The following is a 15,614-nucleotide window of genomic DNA, read 5'->3' on the forward strand; positions in this document are numbered from 1 at the left end:
ATTCATCTCTATCCACCATCCACCTATCCATCCGTTCACCCACCATCTACCCATCTATCCATCTATCCATTCATCCCCATCCATCCATCCATCCATCCATCCATCCATCCGGGCTCTGGGTTTGAGTAAACTATGATAAATGACCTTCAAGACTCACAGTTTAGTAGCACGTACAGAGAAGCAAACACCCCAGGACGATGGATGTAATCTGTACTGTGATGGGGCCAAGAGAGCCTGGGAGACACTGGCACCCCGACTCTGCTGAGTAGGGGCGCGGTACTCGAGGAAGACTTCCTGGAAGAAGGTCCAGCCCCGGCCCCCAAGCACCACAGTCTCCCTCTCTTTCAAGGCAGCTGTGCCTGCCCCGTGCCTTCCACAGCACCTTCTCAGCGTGCTCATCTCCGCTGTCCCCAGCATCCGTCCCGCGAGCTCTGGCAAATCCATGTCCTCTTTAACCCGAGGCTGGATGGCAGAGGTTCAGCTGCTAGCCTCGGCGGATGATCAGAACATTCTAGGCTCCGTTCTAGTCAGGCTCACATCTGGGCCTCTGTGTGGGCCCAACCTTCAGGGAGCCGCATCCCCCCTGGGCTGCCCCATGTGGTGTGTGTTACATGCGGTTTTCTCCATCCTTGTCCTGCAGGCCGGAAGGGCCATCCCCAGGCTCTAGAAGAATTCTCGGAAAAGCAGACAGCTTCCCCGGTTCTTTGGAACAGCCCCAAGCAGTGTTTGTTCTGACTTCAGCTTTCCGACCGTTTGTGCAGGGCTCCGGTTTCTCTTGCGGTGATGACGACAGCCTAGCGTGCGCAGGCGACCTGGCACATTGTGAGCCCACAGCATGACTCCCTGACCCATACAGTTCTCTCAGGTGCTTTTCGGAGAAGTAGGGGACAGATGCTCGGTGGGGAGAAGTCGCCTGTGTGCTTTGTGGTGACGACCTGATCCCGTGGGTCCTCGGGACACTTGCCGACTCTCCCTGCAGCGTTCTCTTGCTGTCCCTCCACTGGGCAGGGCACTTCCCTGTGGGCCTCTGCCCTCCCCACCCACAGGAACTCCTTACGAATCCCTCCCCGCTTCCCCTGCGCCCACCGCGCCCGACGTTCCCCTCCCAGGAAGCCCTTCCCGCGTCCCCACCAAACCCCGGCCGGTCAGGCGCCTTCTTCGAGCTCTCCCAGCCCCTGTCCCAGAGACCCCTGCTCGTCTCCTCTCTGGGGTGGGGGCGGTTTCCTGGGTTTCTGCACCCGCAGAAGCTCTGGAGCCGAAGAGAGCCGGGGGCGACCTACCGAGCACGTGGAAACCCTCGAAGCGCCACTCACGAGTCAGCGGTCACCACCTCCCGTTGCCCCAGAGTGCGACGCTGTGTACTGCCTTTAGCCCTTGTAGGAGATTCTTGGTAAGGGTGTCGCTAAATCCCGCTCCAGAAAGTTCTCCCTAAAACAAACCTTATTTGAAATAATGACAATGTACGATCATCGCAGAAATTGTGGAGACTTAAGTACGGCATGAAAACAATCCTCGGTGTTAACTCCCCTCAGAGATCTCAGCTTAATACTCGAGGGGAATATTCTCACTAGTCTTTTTAAAGATGCACATAAATAAATTTTGAATTCCAATTTAATGTTATATATTAAACCTTTGCCTCCACCACTGTGTGTTTTCAAACTACTGTTTTTAGTGGCCACGTAATACGCTCTCAGCTGAAGGAAGCTCTGTTCATTTTCCGGCACGGGGCCGTTTTCCACTTTCGCCAGTGTAAAGAAGTGAAGAAGGCGGTGTTGGTGGCCCTGTCCGCGCACTGTCCCCACGTCCCCGCTGTTCTTGCGGGGCGCTCCTGGGCGCAGCCTCCCTCTCTCCCCCATGTCGGATTCCAGGCCGTGTGGAGGGTCGGCCTCGGAGGCTGCTACGGGCGGTACGGGGAAGCAGAGACAGGGAAGAGCCACTCAGCGGGAGGGACCCAGACGAGTGTGAGGCGACCTGCCTCCTCTGCGCCTCTGCAGGTGCAGCTACAGGGAAGCTGGGGCCGCAAGGCAGGGTGCACCTTCCGGTCTGCAGATCCCATGGACGCCCCGACCTTGACCACCCCGAGCCCCGGTCACTTGCCAGCTGCTCACCGGTGTCGTGCAGCGTGTCAGGCACTGTCCCAGGCATCAGAGATGCGGCAGGAACGGGGCCCTGGCGCTTGCCGTCCAGGATCCTGCCCTCCAGTGGGAAGGCGGGGAATCCAAGGTGACGCCCCCAGTGTGTGCGCCCTGGGACACCGCCGAGCCTCGGGGCATGCTGGGACAGGGTCCCGTGACAGGGACCTGGGGAGCGGGTTCTGAAGGATGGACGGGAGTTTGCCGGGCTGAGAAGGGCGGGTAAAATGGGAGGATGGAGTCCAGGCAGGGGGGCTGCAGAGCATGGCGCAGGGGCTGGAGAGACCCGGCTTCGGGGGCCCCACGGCAGACGGCCAGGGGTGCACGGGGCGCATTCGTCTGTCTGTCTTTCCTCCTTTCTTTCTTTCCTTCTGTCTCTGTCTCTGTCTCTCCTTTTCTCTTAACAAATTACTGCAAACTCAGTGGCTTGAAACAGCATAGGTTTATCATTGCTTAGTTCTAGAGGGCGGGAGTTGGACGTGGGTGTCGCCGGCTAAAATCGAGGTGTTGACCGGGCCGGGTCCCGTTCCTGACACTTTAGGGGGGGATCCACTTCCTGCATCCTGGGCCCCCGGCCCTCCCTCCGTGGGCCCGGCCAGCAGGGTCGACCCTCTCTGACCCTTTTGTTTTCCCGTCTCTCTGTCTGACCACAGCTTGGAAAGGTTTTCCCTTCTAAAGACCCACGTGGTCAGATCGGGTTCGTTTGGATAATCCAAGGTGATGGCCTCATCTCAGAGCTCTCAATCGCTTTGGAAAAGTCCCTTTTGCCCATCCGGTAACGTACGCTCCAGCTCCGGGCTGAGGGTGTGAGCACGTTAGGGGACCTGTGATTCTCTTGACCATACGAGACATGAAGGCATCCAGAGACGGTGGCCCTTAGGTTGTGTCTGTGTCTCTGGTCCATCGAAGTCCTACCTGGGCCATCAAGATTGAACATAAGGTGTTAAGACACATTTTCAGATAATTCAGTTCTGTAAACATTTCTTGAGCATCCTCTTTGTCCTGGCATTTTGCCAGGCCTGAGGACTGGCCACGAGTGAGACAACCACCTTGTCTGAGGAGACGAGCCTGATGGGGGGACCGACGTCTGGTGCTGAGGAGCCCACAGGAGGGGGTGCGTGGGCGCCTCAGAGCAGGTGGTGTCTGGACTGGGCTTTGAAAGGCGAGCCAGGAGCGTTCCGGGCGGAAAGGCAGGGGAGGCCTCCGTGCAGGAGCATGAGCCGTGAGCTGGCCGGGGCAGGGAGGGACCCTGAGAAGTTTGGAGTGGCCGAAACGTGGGGTGAACAGGGGATGGTGGCCCAGCGGGGTGGTACCAAGGAGGCCTCGTGTGTCAGTCAAAGGGGACTGGACGCTGGCCTGTAGGTGGTGGCAGCTGTGCCCGGGCTGGTGGAGTAGGGTGGGCCCGTGGCCGCAGCGTTCGGAGGGGCGGGAATGCAGTCGTAGGGTACGGGGAGGCATGGTTAGGCCAGCTGGCCAAGTAGGCCATGTCACCCCCTTGCCCTCTGGGACCCAGCTGAGAGCAGAGTCCTGCTTCCTCAGGTTCCCGGAGGGGCTGAGTCTGAAACGGGACCCGGAATGTTGGCCTCTGCCCCCACTCATCGCCCCCCCCGCCCCCGCGTCTCCCGCGGTCTGCGCACAGACCTCCCTCCCCTGCACTTGGGTTCGAGCCGCACTCTGCCGGGCCATGTCACCCCCTTGGCCTCCGGGACCCAGCTGAGAGCAGGGTCCTGCTTCCTCAGGTTCCCGGAGGGGCCGAGTCTGAAACGGGACCCGGAATGTTGGCCTCTGCCCCCACTCATCGCCCCCCCCGCCCCCGCGTCTCCCGCGGTCTGCGCACAGACCTCCCTCCCCTGCACTTGGGTTCGAGCCGCACTCTGCCTGGAGAGTTACTGCATTTTAATAACCCCCACCCCCACCCCGAGTGGAACGCGTGTCAAAAACTGTCTTCGTTTTCTATGGTGTAGTGCACCTCGCTTGAGCGTGCTTTGAGGGGTGTGGCCATACACCTGCTGACCGGCAAGCGGCGTCCGGGGCTGGGTCCCCAGTGCTGCTGGTTCCTAGTGGGTGTGGGAACAGCCGTTTCTCTGAGCCCTGGTTTCCTTGTCTACAAAAAGGGAGCCCACTGGTTCTGGCAGAGTTTGCTTGGCAGAGGGGCTGAGATGCGTAGTGTCTTATCATGCTATGAATATTACTTTGTTTTGGGGTAAAAACTAATGTTCATTAAAGTCTGGGGGAATTATAGGCACCTAGTTCCCTGCGTCCCAGCTCTGCCATTTACGCGCGACCTTAGGCGAGTCACGAGCTGTTTCTGAGCCTGTTCGCCCACCTGTGAAATGGGTCTCTTTCCTCTCAGAGCTCTGCCGAGGAGGGCCAGCGTTACTGGGGTCACCTGCTCTTCCAGGGCGTGACCTTTAACCTCCGTCATTCCTCCTGACTTCCACTTCCTGGGGTCACTGCTGTGCGCTTCGCTCTTGTGGCCCAGTGCCTCGGACCGCGCCTGGCACACAGTAGGTCTACCCGGGGCGGTGAAAGCAGAGAGCGGGCGTCTTGTGTGGCGTGTCTGCGAGCCGCTCGGGGTGGAGACGGGTCTGTTTCCTGCCTGGGACCAGGGTCCGTGCGTGCCCAGCACCGGGCCTGTCTTTGGCGGAGTCAGCACCGGGGAGAGGCCAGCCGCCCGGCGGCCACCTGGGGACCCAGGCTTCTGGAGCTTCAGGAACTGCGGCGCGCTGGCCGGCACTCAGCAGCCGGGCTCCAGCAGAAGCCCCGGCACCGATGTGCGCCTCCGCCCTGTCCCCGGTGTGAGTTCTCCCGCTGCGGCCGGTCTCCAGCCCCCAGAGTGAGGTTGCCGAGCACAGAGCTGGGAAGGGATGTGTGCCCTTGTCCACCTCGCCCCCCCACCCCAGCTGTCTGAGGAGGTGGCCTCCGTTCCTCTCCTGAGCAGTGGGGTCGTAACCTCCCTCCGTCCGCAGGAGCGCCCGGGGCAGAGAGGGTTGGGGAGCTCTGCAGCCTGGGGGATCCTGGCCCGAGTGCCGTGTGACCCTGAGGTGTCCCTTTGTCACGCTTGGTTTCACTGCCCTTGTTTCCCAGTGCGGACGCTGAGTCCTGCCTTGTGGCCGTCACATCTGGGCGGTCACAGCCCTGTGGACCAGGAGGGGGATGGCGCTCGGAGGGACCAGTGGTGCCCAGGCCGCCCCTGCGTCGGGAGCAGCACCCCCCTTGCTGGCCCCGCTCCCTCGTGGGGGCAGAAGCATTGCCTCAGGGCGTCACCCAGCAGCTCCCACAGCCCCGTGCTCTGATGGCTTCTCAGGAGGGTCTCGGCAGGGGAAGCAGGCGGGGGGACCACTTCGTCATCACTGAGGGGTGTGGGTGCTATGACGGGCATGCAGTGCCTGCCTAAGTCGGCTGTCACCACAGACAGGCTCCCACATGCCCTGGGAAGGTCACCTGGCCAGCGCCGTCAGGCCCGCTCAGACCCCGCCTCCCCTGTGGCTCCCTGCTCACCACCCTCCGGAGTGCAGGTGCTAATTCTCTCCTGTGGGTGTGGGGTCAGCAGAAGGGGGACAGAGCCCGCCCCTCCCCTGTCCTTGCCCGTTGTGGGCTGAGCTCGGCGTGGGCAGGTGAGGAGAAGCCCTGCACGTGAGGGTTCCAGAGGCTGCCCGTGACCCTCCCCTGCTGGCCGCGGTCAGCCATTCCAGAGCCTCCCCCAGGCCCAAGCCGCCTACCAGCACAGCAGCGCGAGAGCCTCGGTCTTCGGTTTCGCGAGGGGCCCCCAACTCTGTCTGTGGGTGGCTGTGGGTGAAGCTTGGCTGCGAGTCCCACGGGACGGCCTGAGTGGCCTCGGGCAATGCACGTAGCTTCTCTCCGTCTCCAGGGACAGTAGGCGACATTGAGATAAGACAGCTGTCCCTGCCTTTCCTAACCGGCGCCTCCCTGTGGGAAGGTCAGCCTGAGAAACTGGTTTGGGGCGGTGAAACCCTGCCCCGACTTTGCCATTACTCCTCTTGTCCTAAATAAATGGCTTGTGACACAGTTTCCCTCCCGGCGAGGAGCCCCCACCGGACAGGTTCCAGGCCTTTCTGGGCTCGGCGAGAACTGGAAAGCAGCGTCCAGGGCTCCTGAGCCGTCCAGTGGTTGTCAGGAGGCCCAGGCAGGAAATCGCATGTTCTCTAGGTTCGTGGTCCCTGGAGGTGACCTGCTGGTGGCCTACGAGCCGGGCCTAACCTTCAGGCGTGCTTAGCTGGCCAGAGAGGACTTGAAGCCGCGAGGCTGGGCCGCCAGCATTTAAGGGTCCTGAGATCTCTCGTGCGCAGCCTGAGGCCCGGACCTCTGGAGACATTGGAGGAAGGGGCGGCCGGGGCCATGTTCCGCCAGGGCCACCGGGGTGCTTGTGCCCTGTCCCCGTCTAGTCCAGCCTCTTCGGCTACAGAAGGGAAACGAGGCACAGAGGAGAGGTGGCCCCATCCTGGGGTGCTGGGCCCGGAGCCAGGACTCAGGATGGGAAGTGGCGTGGTTTCGATTTCTCCAGCACGTTCTCCCCGGGATGAACGTCACTTACAACCCCCCTCCCTCCCCCAGCTGCGTTGGCTGCAGACCCGCGGGGGGTGGTGGACGGAGGGCCGTGTGCCCACGACGGGCAGACCAGAGGAAGACTGCGGCTGAAGGTGACGGTCACACAGAGCCAGTGTCCGTAATTTCGCCTGACGCACACGCACGGGGCCCTGTCCTGAGCCGCTCTGTCCCAGGAGGTGGGGGCGTGGTGGGGACCACTGAGGACAGCCCTGTCCTCCTGGACTGTAGGCTGCACCAGGGGAGACCGACCACAAATGTGATTGATAAGCGACGTCCACAGTGTGTCCCATGGAGGTGACAGCCGCGGGGGAATGGCACAGGGAGTAGACTAGGCAGCGCTGGGCAGGGACGCGGTCAGACCTCGCTGGGAGGTGACGGGGTTCAGTTCTGCCAGAAGGAGGGGCCCTCCCCGCGGACTGGGCTGCTGTGCTGAGGGAAGGTGGGGGCGGGGGGAGCAGGACCCCAGCAGGGCGCCCACCGCACCGGTCCTGCAGCCGGGTTGCTGGCTGCCAAGGCGCTTCCAGAGCCGGGGGCCGTGTCTGGGGCTGCTGGGGCTGAGGCGGAGGAAGGAGCGCGGAGGGGCTCGTCTGTGTCCCCCGCGCTGGGCTGCGGTGGGCTTAGGCTTCTGCTTTGCACAACACCGCTGTGCAGACATGCGTGTGTGCACACAGCTCACACTCGGTCCACCCTGAGCCGAGAGGTCAGGAAGGCGGTGCTGACATCGCGAGCTCCCAGCCGCGCGGGCGCCCCCAGGGCCCTCCATTCGCAGACGCAGACTGGGCGGGCGTCCCCGCACCCCTGCACCCCTCGTGGCCTCGGCACCAGTAATCAGCTAATGCGTCGTCCCCCAGCTGTCTAATCGAGAAGGAATTTGATGAAGGAAACGATAAACCAGTGGCCGGAAGCGGTTGAGGGGCTGACGGGGGGCAGGCAGTGGGCCGCGTCAGCCCCGAAGTCACAGTGCGCCTTAGAGGAGACGCGGAAAGAGAACAGGGCGTGGTCAGAGGCGGGCTGGGGACAGGACGAGCGCCCCCCGCCCCCCGCCTGTGCCTGAGTGAAGCCGGCCCTCCCGCACGTGGCCGTCTGTCCCTTCCGGACATGCGTGTCACCCAGCATTTGAGCAATGAGGAAGCGGGCAGGGGTCGGGGCGTGGTGGAGTCAGGCCTTGAGTGCAGTGGCTGCGAGGGTCAGAGGCACGGCCGCCTGCTGGCTGTGTGACCTTGGGCGGGTCACTGACCCTCTTGGCCTCTGTTCCTGCCTCTGAGATGGGGCGATGACGGCGCCTTCTTGTGGGGGTGGTTGAGGATGAGGAGTGAAGCCAGGCAGAGCTCTGGGGCCGCGCCCGGCCGGGGTGCAGAGCAAGCCCCCTGCAGGTCCCCCGGAGGTCATCGTCCTTGGACGGCCGCCATGCGAAGGGTGCGCTGGCTGGGCCGGCATGCAGCCTCGCCCGTACAGTATGCCGGTGGTGGCAGCCGGCTCCCAGGCCTGGGGTCGGGGGAGCAGAGGGAAGGAGCACGTGGAGACGCCACCTGCCCGCCTGCCACAGGCAGCTTTGGGCTGGGGACGGGGAGAGCTCAGGGCCCGAGGGTCCAGGAGAGCGTCTCAGCTCTGCATGTGGGTCACCTGGGAGAGGTGGCACTCATCTCCTGGGCTCTCACAGGCCAGCCATGTGTGACTAGTGACATCCCAGGAAACTGACTTGTCACACAGCTGTCAGCAGGTATCCCCCCCAGACCAGGCCAGAGGAGGGGCTACAGCTCCATCCTGTCAGACAGGGGACACCTGCCGGCAGACTGACAGCCTCTAGGGCCAGTCCTGGGGACCGTGGCTCCTTCACAGTCCTTCCGTTTGCAAGTCCATCCGTCACTAGGCTCCGTGTTTGGAATCTGACATGGCTGCTGGCTTCCCGTGGCCACATCCGGGCTCGCGGGTCGGTGCGACATTATGATTACCAGCTTCTCGCCGTCCTCATCCTGGACAGGGCTGACCAGGGGACCCAGGCCCAGCCAGCACCGGGAGTCCAGAGACTCGGGCCAAGTACACCTGTGTTCCCAGGGCAACGGTCGGGGCCTGGGACATTGACCTAAGAGCTCAGGTGTGGCCTTGGAAAAGAGCACCTGCTGAGGTCGCTGCCCACCCAGGCCGGCACTTCTGCTGAGAGCGTTCATCTGCAGGTGACCACTGGCTGGGCCTCTCTGGGCCAGGCCTCATGGGACACACAGCATTTTAGCACCTACTGTGTGCCGGCACGAGACACAGCCCCGCGGCTGTCCCCAGGGGGCTCACAGTGCACGGGGGAGACCGATGACGGCAAACCATGTGGGTGAGGGGACACCACGACGGGTGTCTAAACCAGGCAGAGGGCTTCCCGCAGGAGGGGCCCCCAGGCGAGGCAGCAGGGACGGGGCGGGCAGCCCCCGGAGCCGGCCCGTGCTGAGTGAGGGCACAGCAAACATGGTTTGGACACGCCTCCGTTTATTCCAAACGCGTATAGCCAGATTCTTCCGGGGACCCCGAGCTGGGTTTTGCTGGTCCCAGCAGAGTGATGGATGTGGTCTCGGGGCGGGTGGGGGGAAGCTCGTGGACACCTCCTTGAATGTCTCACTGTCCCTGTGAGGTGGGTCTGATCACTCCTATTCTACAGATTGGAAAACAGGCTCCCGTGGGTAAAGGGCTTTGCTGACCGCCGCATGGCCCCGCAGCCCTGGAAGCCACGGGGCTCTTCCCCGGCTCACTTTTAGCTCCTCATTCAGAGACAGCACAAGCTTTCCTGCTCCCGATGCCAGGTCTGGGGCACGGGGAGAGGGTCCCGTGGTGGCTGAGGCATCGGAAGGTCCTCTTTGAGCCAGGCATCCCTAGGGGACGCAGTCAGAGCCAGCCTCCTCCCAGGAGGGTCCCCAGGAAGGTTGACAGACACCCGTGCCTCACGCACACCTTCGGGCCACCCCAGGCACCCAGATTGAGAGGCTCTGGCCTGAATCAGTGATGCTGCCGTGGATGAGACTTGGTCCCCACCCCCAGCTGCCAGACGAGAGGGATGGGACCCACCTGCGAGGGGGCCCCCCACCTCGGCCTCCGAACGCCCCAGCCGTGCCTCCAGCCTGGCTCACAGCTGGGCATTCATCAGCAAGGTGCGGAGAGGGGGCGTGAGGCCATGCAGGCTCCCGACACCGTGACGGGGGCTGGGAGGGGGCGGTGGCCCAGCACCTGGTTTCAGTCCGTGGGCGACGCCGGTCAGGGCAGAGCCACACTGCACAGTTGGTAGGACGGGGCTCCGCAGGATCAGGCCGTGAGCCCCGCTTCTCTGGAGCCTCGGGTTTCCATCTGTGAAAGGGGAATGAGGACAGCACCCGCCTCGTAGGGTCCCTGTGGGATTCCAGGAGACAAGGGCCTCCAGGTGGGCACTGGCCGGCGCTGGGTCGCCGGCGGCCACGGTCATGCATGCTCTCCCTCGAGAAAGCGTGTCGCCTTCCACATGAGACGCTGGCAGTGCTCCACGGCGTCACACATCTCAGCCGCCTCGGGGCTCCTGCACCAGAAGCTGGGGCCCATGACGCACTGATCGGTGCCCAGCAGCGGAGCCCTGGGGGCATGGCAGGCGCCTGCCTTCGCACACAGGGCCGCGGGGTCCATCATCTCCATGAGGCTGGCGATGAGCACGGGCTCGTACTCGTCCACGAAGCGGTTACACTGCACCATGTACAGCAGCGGCAGGATGCTGCAGCCGCCCTTGAAGGCCCGCAGGATGCCGCGCTGCGTGCTCTTGCGGTCCAGGTTGCGGGCGGACACGCCGAGCAACCTCTTGCACCCGTTGCAGAAGCTGCCCTGGTTGTCCCCGTCCAGCAGTGGGGACGGTGTGGTTTCGGGGGCCCTGTGGATGGCCCGGGCCCGCCTCCGGCTGCGGCAGAGCCGGATGGTGTTACACACCTTCTCTGGGGTGATTCTGGTCACAAGCTGCATGAGAGAGGGGCTGTAGGCATCCACCAAGGTGACACACTGCTGCTCGATGGCCTTGGGCATCATTGAGCACACTCGCTCCAGGGCGCGGCTGATTAAGGCCTCGGTGCTGTTGGATTCCAGCCACTGGTCCAGCTCCTGGATCACTTGCAGACACACCTCACAGGTCAGGCCGGCGTGCATCTGGACCTCGCTCATCTTCCTCGGGGACACCGGCTCCAGAGAAGGGACCCCATCTGCATCAGCCCTGTGAGCCAGGGGAGCGGGTCCCCGCAGCTCCTCACAGAAGCCCCCCATTCTGCAGGTGTCCTCTGGGAGGACGAGCTGCAGTGTCTGCTCAGCCGGGGTCAGGACCCGAAGGATGTAGTTCTTGCAGAGGAAAACCAGGTCCGGCCCCAGGGACTCACACTGCTTCTCCGTGGTCGCTTCTGCCAAGCTGGATACGTTGGACCCAACAGCATTCTGGAGCTGGGTGACCAGCTGGACACAGTCTCGGCACACAGTGTCCTCGGGCATCTGTGTCGGGTGGAAGCTGAGTGGCCCATGGGTCATGAAGCGGGCCACCGCCTCGGATGCGTCGTCGCCGGGGAGTGGCCCTGGGGGGGCCGGGTGCCCCTGCCGCGGCTGGCAGAGGGTGAGCGCGGCACACAGCTGTGCCGCGGAGCTGCCGGGCGCCTCCCAGAGCATGTTCAGGATGGCCGAGCTGTGGGTGTCCACCATGCCCTTGCATTTGGCCGAAGCATCCTGGCTGGGAAGCCACTCACAAGTCTTCGTCAGCAAAGCCAGGATGTCAGTCTCTGTGGCACCGGGATTCAGCCCGTCGCTGGCGGCGGCCACCACATCCAGGCACACGTCACAGGGCAGGGACCTGGCGCTGGGCTCGGTCCAGACGGTGCTTCGGCAGTGCCCCACGGCCCCGCACCTCGTGGCTGCGTGCAGGTCCTGACACCACACCGCCGGGCCCTTGGTGCACTCCTGAGGGCCCGTGATGGGGCTGGCCAGGGCAGCCCCCAGGAGGCTGGGCAGGAGAAGCAGGGCGCGGAGCATGCTGCACGGTCACTTGGCAGCTCCTGTGCACCCGGCAGCCCAGCTGCTGCTATAAAGCCAGCTGTCCCACAGGGCCCCGGGCATTTGTACCAGGGCCCCGCCCTGGGCCGCCTCCCGCAGCCTGACTCACACCTGGGCCCCCTCGCACAGGCCCCTCGCAGGGCGCTCCTCCGGGCACACCGTGCGTCTCTCTGTCCCCTGGGTAAACTTAGCTCCAGCTTGTTTGAAAGAAGCACAATTCAAGGGCCCTTTTCCTGGGAAGCCCTCCGCCCCCTCCTGGCGGCAGCAGCTGCCCGGGGCTCCGTCCTGTCCTGACTCGTTGGTACAGCTGCGTCCCCGCCTGGAATGTGGGACCCAAGGGACTGTTTCCCTGCCTCTGGGAGGTATAGAGTCATTCCATCCTTTTCTGCCAGAAGAGTAAGTGGATTCGGTGACTGGCCAGCTCCTGACGCTGCTGTTTTCTGTGTTTGGCCCTAAGTGGCATGTCTGGCCCGGCTTCGATGGTGGGGAGGTGGCCTTGCAGAGCCTTCCGTCTCCATCTGCGATGACAGTGCCGTCGACCTCCCAGGACAAGCCACGACACCAAAGCCACTTGCAACATGGCTTCCCGGGCCTAGTCAGTTTCTTCCTGCTGGAAACCAGGCCACGTGTGGGCTGGGGCGCAGGGGGCGGGACGGCGCGGGCTGAAAGCACTCCCACACAAAAGGGGTTGGCTCTGTTCCTGTGTCCTTGGTTATTATTTTTCGTCCTTAGTTTTTAAAGAGTCAGCACTGGGCAGATGCACACAGTTGTCTGGGGTTAGGGCTTGTCTGTTAACAGGAGGGGTCCAGAGCCCGCTCCCCAGATCTGATTTCCACGTGCTCACCACCCCCACCGGGCCGCGAGCATGGGCAGGGCAGGGCCGATGGTCGGGGGCTGCCCCGGGCCCTGCCCTGTGCCCCGGCTCCGATTCCAGGGTTCTGCGATCTCGGTGGGGGCACCCCAGCTCTTTGGGCCGGGCGTCGAGGGCTGGGATGGCAGCAGCCTCGGTGCGGGGATGCGGACAGGCCTGTCCCATCTGCCGCCTCCCGGCCGTGTGCCTGAGAAGAACACGCGGACAGTGGCACCGGCTGGGCTCTCCACACCACTTCCCAGGACCGTGGTTCCTCTTGACCCGAGGCGGGCGTGGCCTCGGACAGCGTGAGGCTGGGCTCTCTCAGCGGCCGGCATGGCAGCCGCTGGGCTTCATTAGCCACCACGGCGGGGCTGTGGACGCGGGCGCCCTTACCGAGACGTGCCTGGGTTCACGTCGGCACACTCGTACGTGCCAGCCCGTCATTCACTGTGTCTCCTGATAGCATGGGCACCCAGTCTCACCCCCTGGGGACCGTGGGCACAAGGGCCAGGGAGCAGAAGGCCCTGGCCCATGGCGTGGACCCCATGCGTGCGGGGGCCTGTGCCGGGAGCTCGGCCGGGCAGTCCGACCTCCCGTCCATCCTCACGGCCCAGCCCCACACCGCTGCCTCGGTGTCCCGCACACGATGCCCCTCTCGGTCTGCCACACGCAGGCCACACGTCCCGGAGGCCGGGCCGTCTCCTCATCTCTGCACCCCCTGGGCCTAGCGCCCTGCTGTTGAAATACTGAATTTGTTTTTTACTTTTCCAAAGTATACAGGAGGCTTTTCCTTTGCACGTTCTAATTTTAAACTTTTTAATCGAGATGGTTCACGTGCACAGGAAGAGGCGCAGCACTGTGAGCGTCCAGCCCGGTGACGGGCCACAAACTGGGCTGGAAGCAGAGTGACGAAGCCCAGCAGCCCCCGGCGCATCCGCCCGTCACCCCCGTGTCCCGCCCCCTGCCCGTGTCTGCGAGAGCCGTCCGCGCTGCCGCGTGGAGTCGGGGGGCTCTCTCTGCAGCATGCCGCGGGGTGCCTACCCCCCGCAGTGTTCATCTGCTCCTCCCTCGAAGGGCGTTTGGGCCGTTTCCGGCGTGGGGCGGCTGGGACGATGGTGCGCGCGCCTTTCTCCGCAGGCGGTCGGAGGCGCGCTCGTCCCCTGGTCTGCCGGGCTCGGCGCGGGGCGGAGGGGGCGCTGACATGGTGGGTCCTCTGTGCCCCCCGCCCTCAGCCCCGTCCGTTTTGCTCCGATGTAATGTCACAGTGAGGGCACAGTTGCAGAAATAGACGAGGACCCCTGTGGCCTTTACACAGACGCACTGGGCCCGCGTGCTCTGGGGTCCTCCCTCCCTCCCTCCCGTTTACGCGCCTGTGCGCACACTGTGCGCTTACAGATCCTTTTCCTAACCTGCCGAGACATCGTCCCTTTATACCTAGGCTCCCAGGGACCAGGACCTTCTCACATTTGTCACCTGTCCATACGGCACCGTCATCTTACCCCACAGCCCGTGCGCCTTCACTGCTGCGTGGTGGCCCGTGCACGGCCACCGCGTCCACCGCGGGCTGGCATCGCGTGGGTTCCAGTGTGGGGTTATTCAAGGTCTCGGTCACAGGTGCAGTGGGCAGAATGTGTGTTTCTGTTGGCTGGGCACCGGGGGAGGGCCTTGCTGGGGCACAGGGTCCGTGTGTGAACGGACGCCCCCGCTCACTTTCCTGAAGTGGTGGCACCGGCAGCTGTCACCCAGCAGCGTCGCTGCACATTGCTCTGATTTCGGCCCTGTAGAATGAGCAGAAAATGATATGACGAGTGTTGATCTACCAGCCACATTCAACAAATGGCAGGATTTGCTGGGTTTGGTTTTGTTTTGTTTTTTAACAAATTCCATTTGTTTAAAGAAGTTACGTGGCAGTTACTTACTTTTACTTCCCAAGTACAGACAAGCCTGGTCACAGTGGGGTTAGGGGGCAGGAGGGCGGTGTTTGTGGGGGAGGGACCCTCATCCAGAGCTGGTCTGGGAGGGGAAGCAGAGGAGGTCGGATATGCTCAGGCTTACCTTGTCAGACAGGGAGTCTGGAAGGTTCTGCCATCGGCCGCCCTGCTGTGCAGGTAGAAGGAGCAGCCCTGTGTACACGGAGTGACAGGGACATCTGGCTCCAGCCCCAGCCCACCTGGGCTTGTGGCCTGAGTTCCAGAATGTCTGCCCAGAGAGCTCTGGCTTCCTGTCCTCTACCCCTCCGCTGTGGTCATGCTCGACGCTCCCCTGCCCACTCCCAGGCTGCCCCTCTTCCTCTCCGCCCTTCTTCCGAGTGACACTCCGGTCCCCTGCCCAGGACCCAGGACGGTCACTCCTTTCGCACGTATTTTTGTGGCCTTTGGAGAGAGCTGGGGGCTCGCGGGGGAGGAGGACAGACGGGGAGCAGATATTCCCGTGTGGGTGTGGGGGACAGCCCAGGAAGGAGTAAATGCCAAGCGGCCATTGTGATGCCAGGTGGAAGCGTGTCCCCTAGATCAAAGAGAAAGCAGGACGAGGGGCCAGAGAAGAGACGGGGCTGTGAGCGCAGCGCTGGGTGAGTCCCCAGGGGACAACACCCAGGGGGAGCGGGACTGGGGTGAAGGCCCCGTGGTGGACGCTGCTGCCCCTGGTGCAGTGGCCAGGAGGCAGGGAGGTGCCAGCACCCGTGGAGTGCGAGGATGGACAGCCCCCCGCCCCTGGCCGCTGAGCCCCTTGGAGGGGTCATCGGCTGCTTCTGAGAAGGATCCATCCAAGTACTGTTTCTGTGGGGTCGGCAGAAAGGACGCCCAGGTGGGGGCAGGGGCAGGGCAGCTGAGGCCAGGGTCAGGGCGTCCTCTAGAGCGGCACCCCAGTCCCCGGAGAGCCCCCAGAGCCAGGCCTGGTTCCCGCAGCACAGAGGCTGAGCGTGGCCTGGCGGAGCTGGGCGGGGCGAGGTGAGAGCTGCCAGGGAGCTGTGTGGGAGGCGCATACCTGAACCCATACCTGAACCAGGTGCGGGCGCGTGGGTGAGGGGGCTGGGT

At 63.6% G+C, this 15,614-nt stretch overlaps 2 protein-coding genes across 2 annotated transcripts in view; one reads left to right on the top strand and one right to left on the bottom strand.

Annotated features, from left to right (window-relative positions):
* The window catches only part of SORCS2 (sortilin related VPS10 domain containing receptor 2), a 377,827-nt gene that overhangs the window by 199,196 nt on the left and 163,017 nt on the right, over positions 1-15,614 (top strand). The gene's annotated exons all lie outside the window — the stretch shown is intronic.
* On the bottom strand, positions 7,825-13,183 carry PSAPL1 (prosaposin like 1). Its single transcript, XM_025051695.1, has one exon. It carries the CDS (start codon positions 11,703-11,705, stop codon positions 10,137-10,139), a length of 1,569 nt encoding a protein of 522 aa, XP_024907463.1. The 5' UTR covers positions 11,706-13,183; the 3' UTR covers positions 7,825-10,136.

This window comes from Pteropus alecto, unplaced genomic scaffold, assembly GCF_000325575.1.
Source record: "Pteropus alecto unplaced genomic scaffold, ASM32557v1 scaffold5, whole genome shotgun sequence".
Lineage (NCBI taxonomy): Eukaryota > Metazoa > Chordata > Mammalia > Chiroptera > Pteropodidae > Pteropus > Pteropus alecto.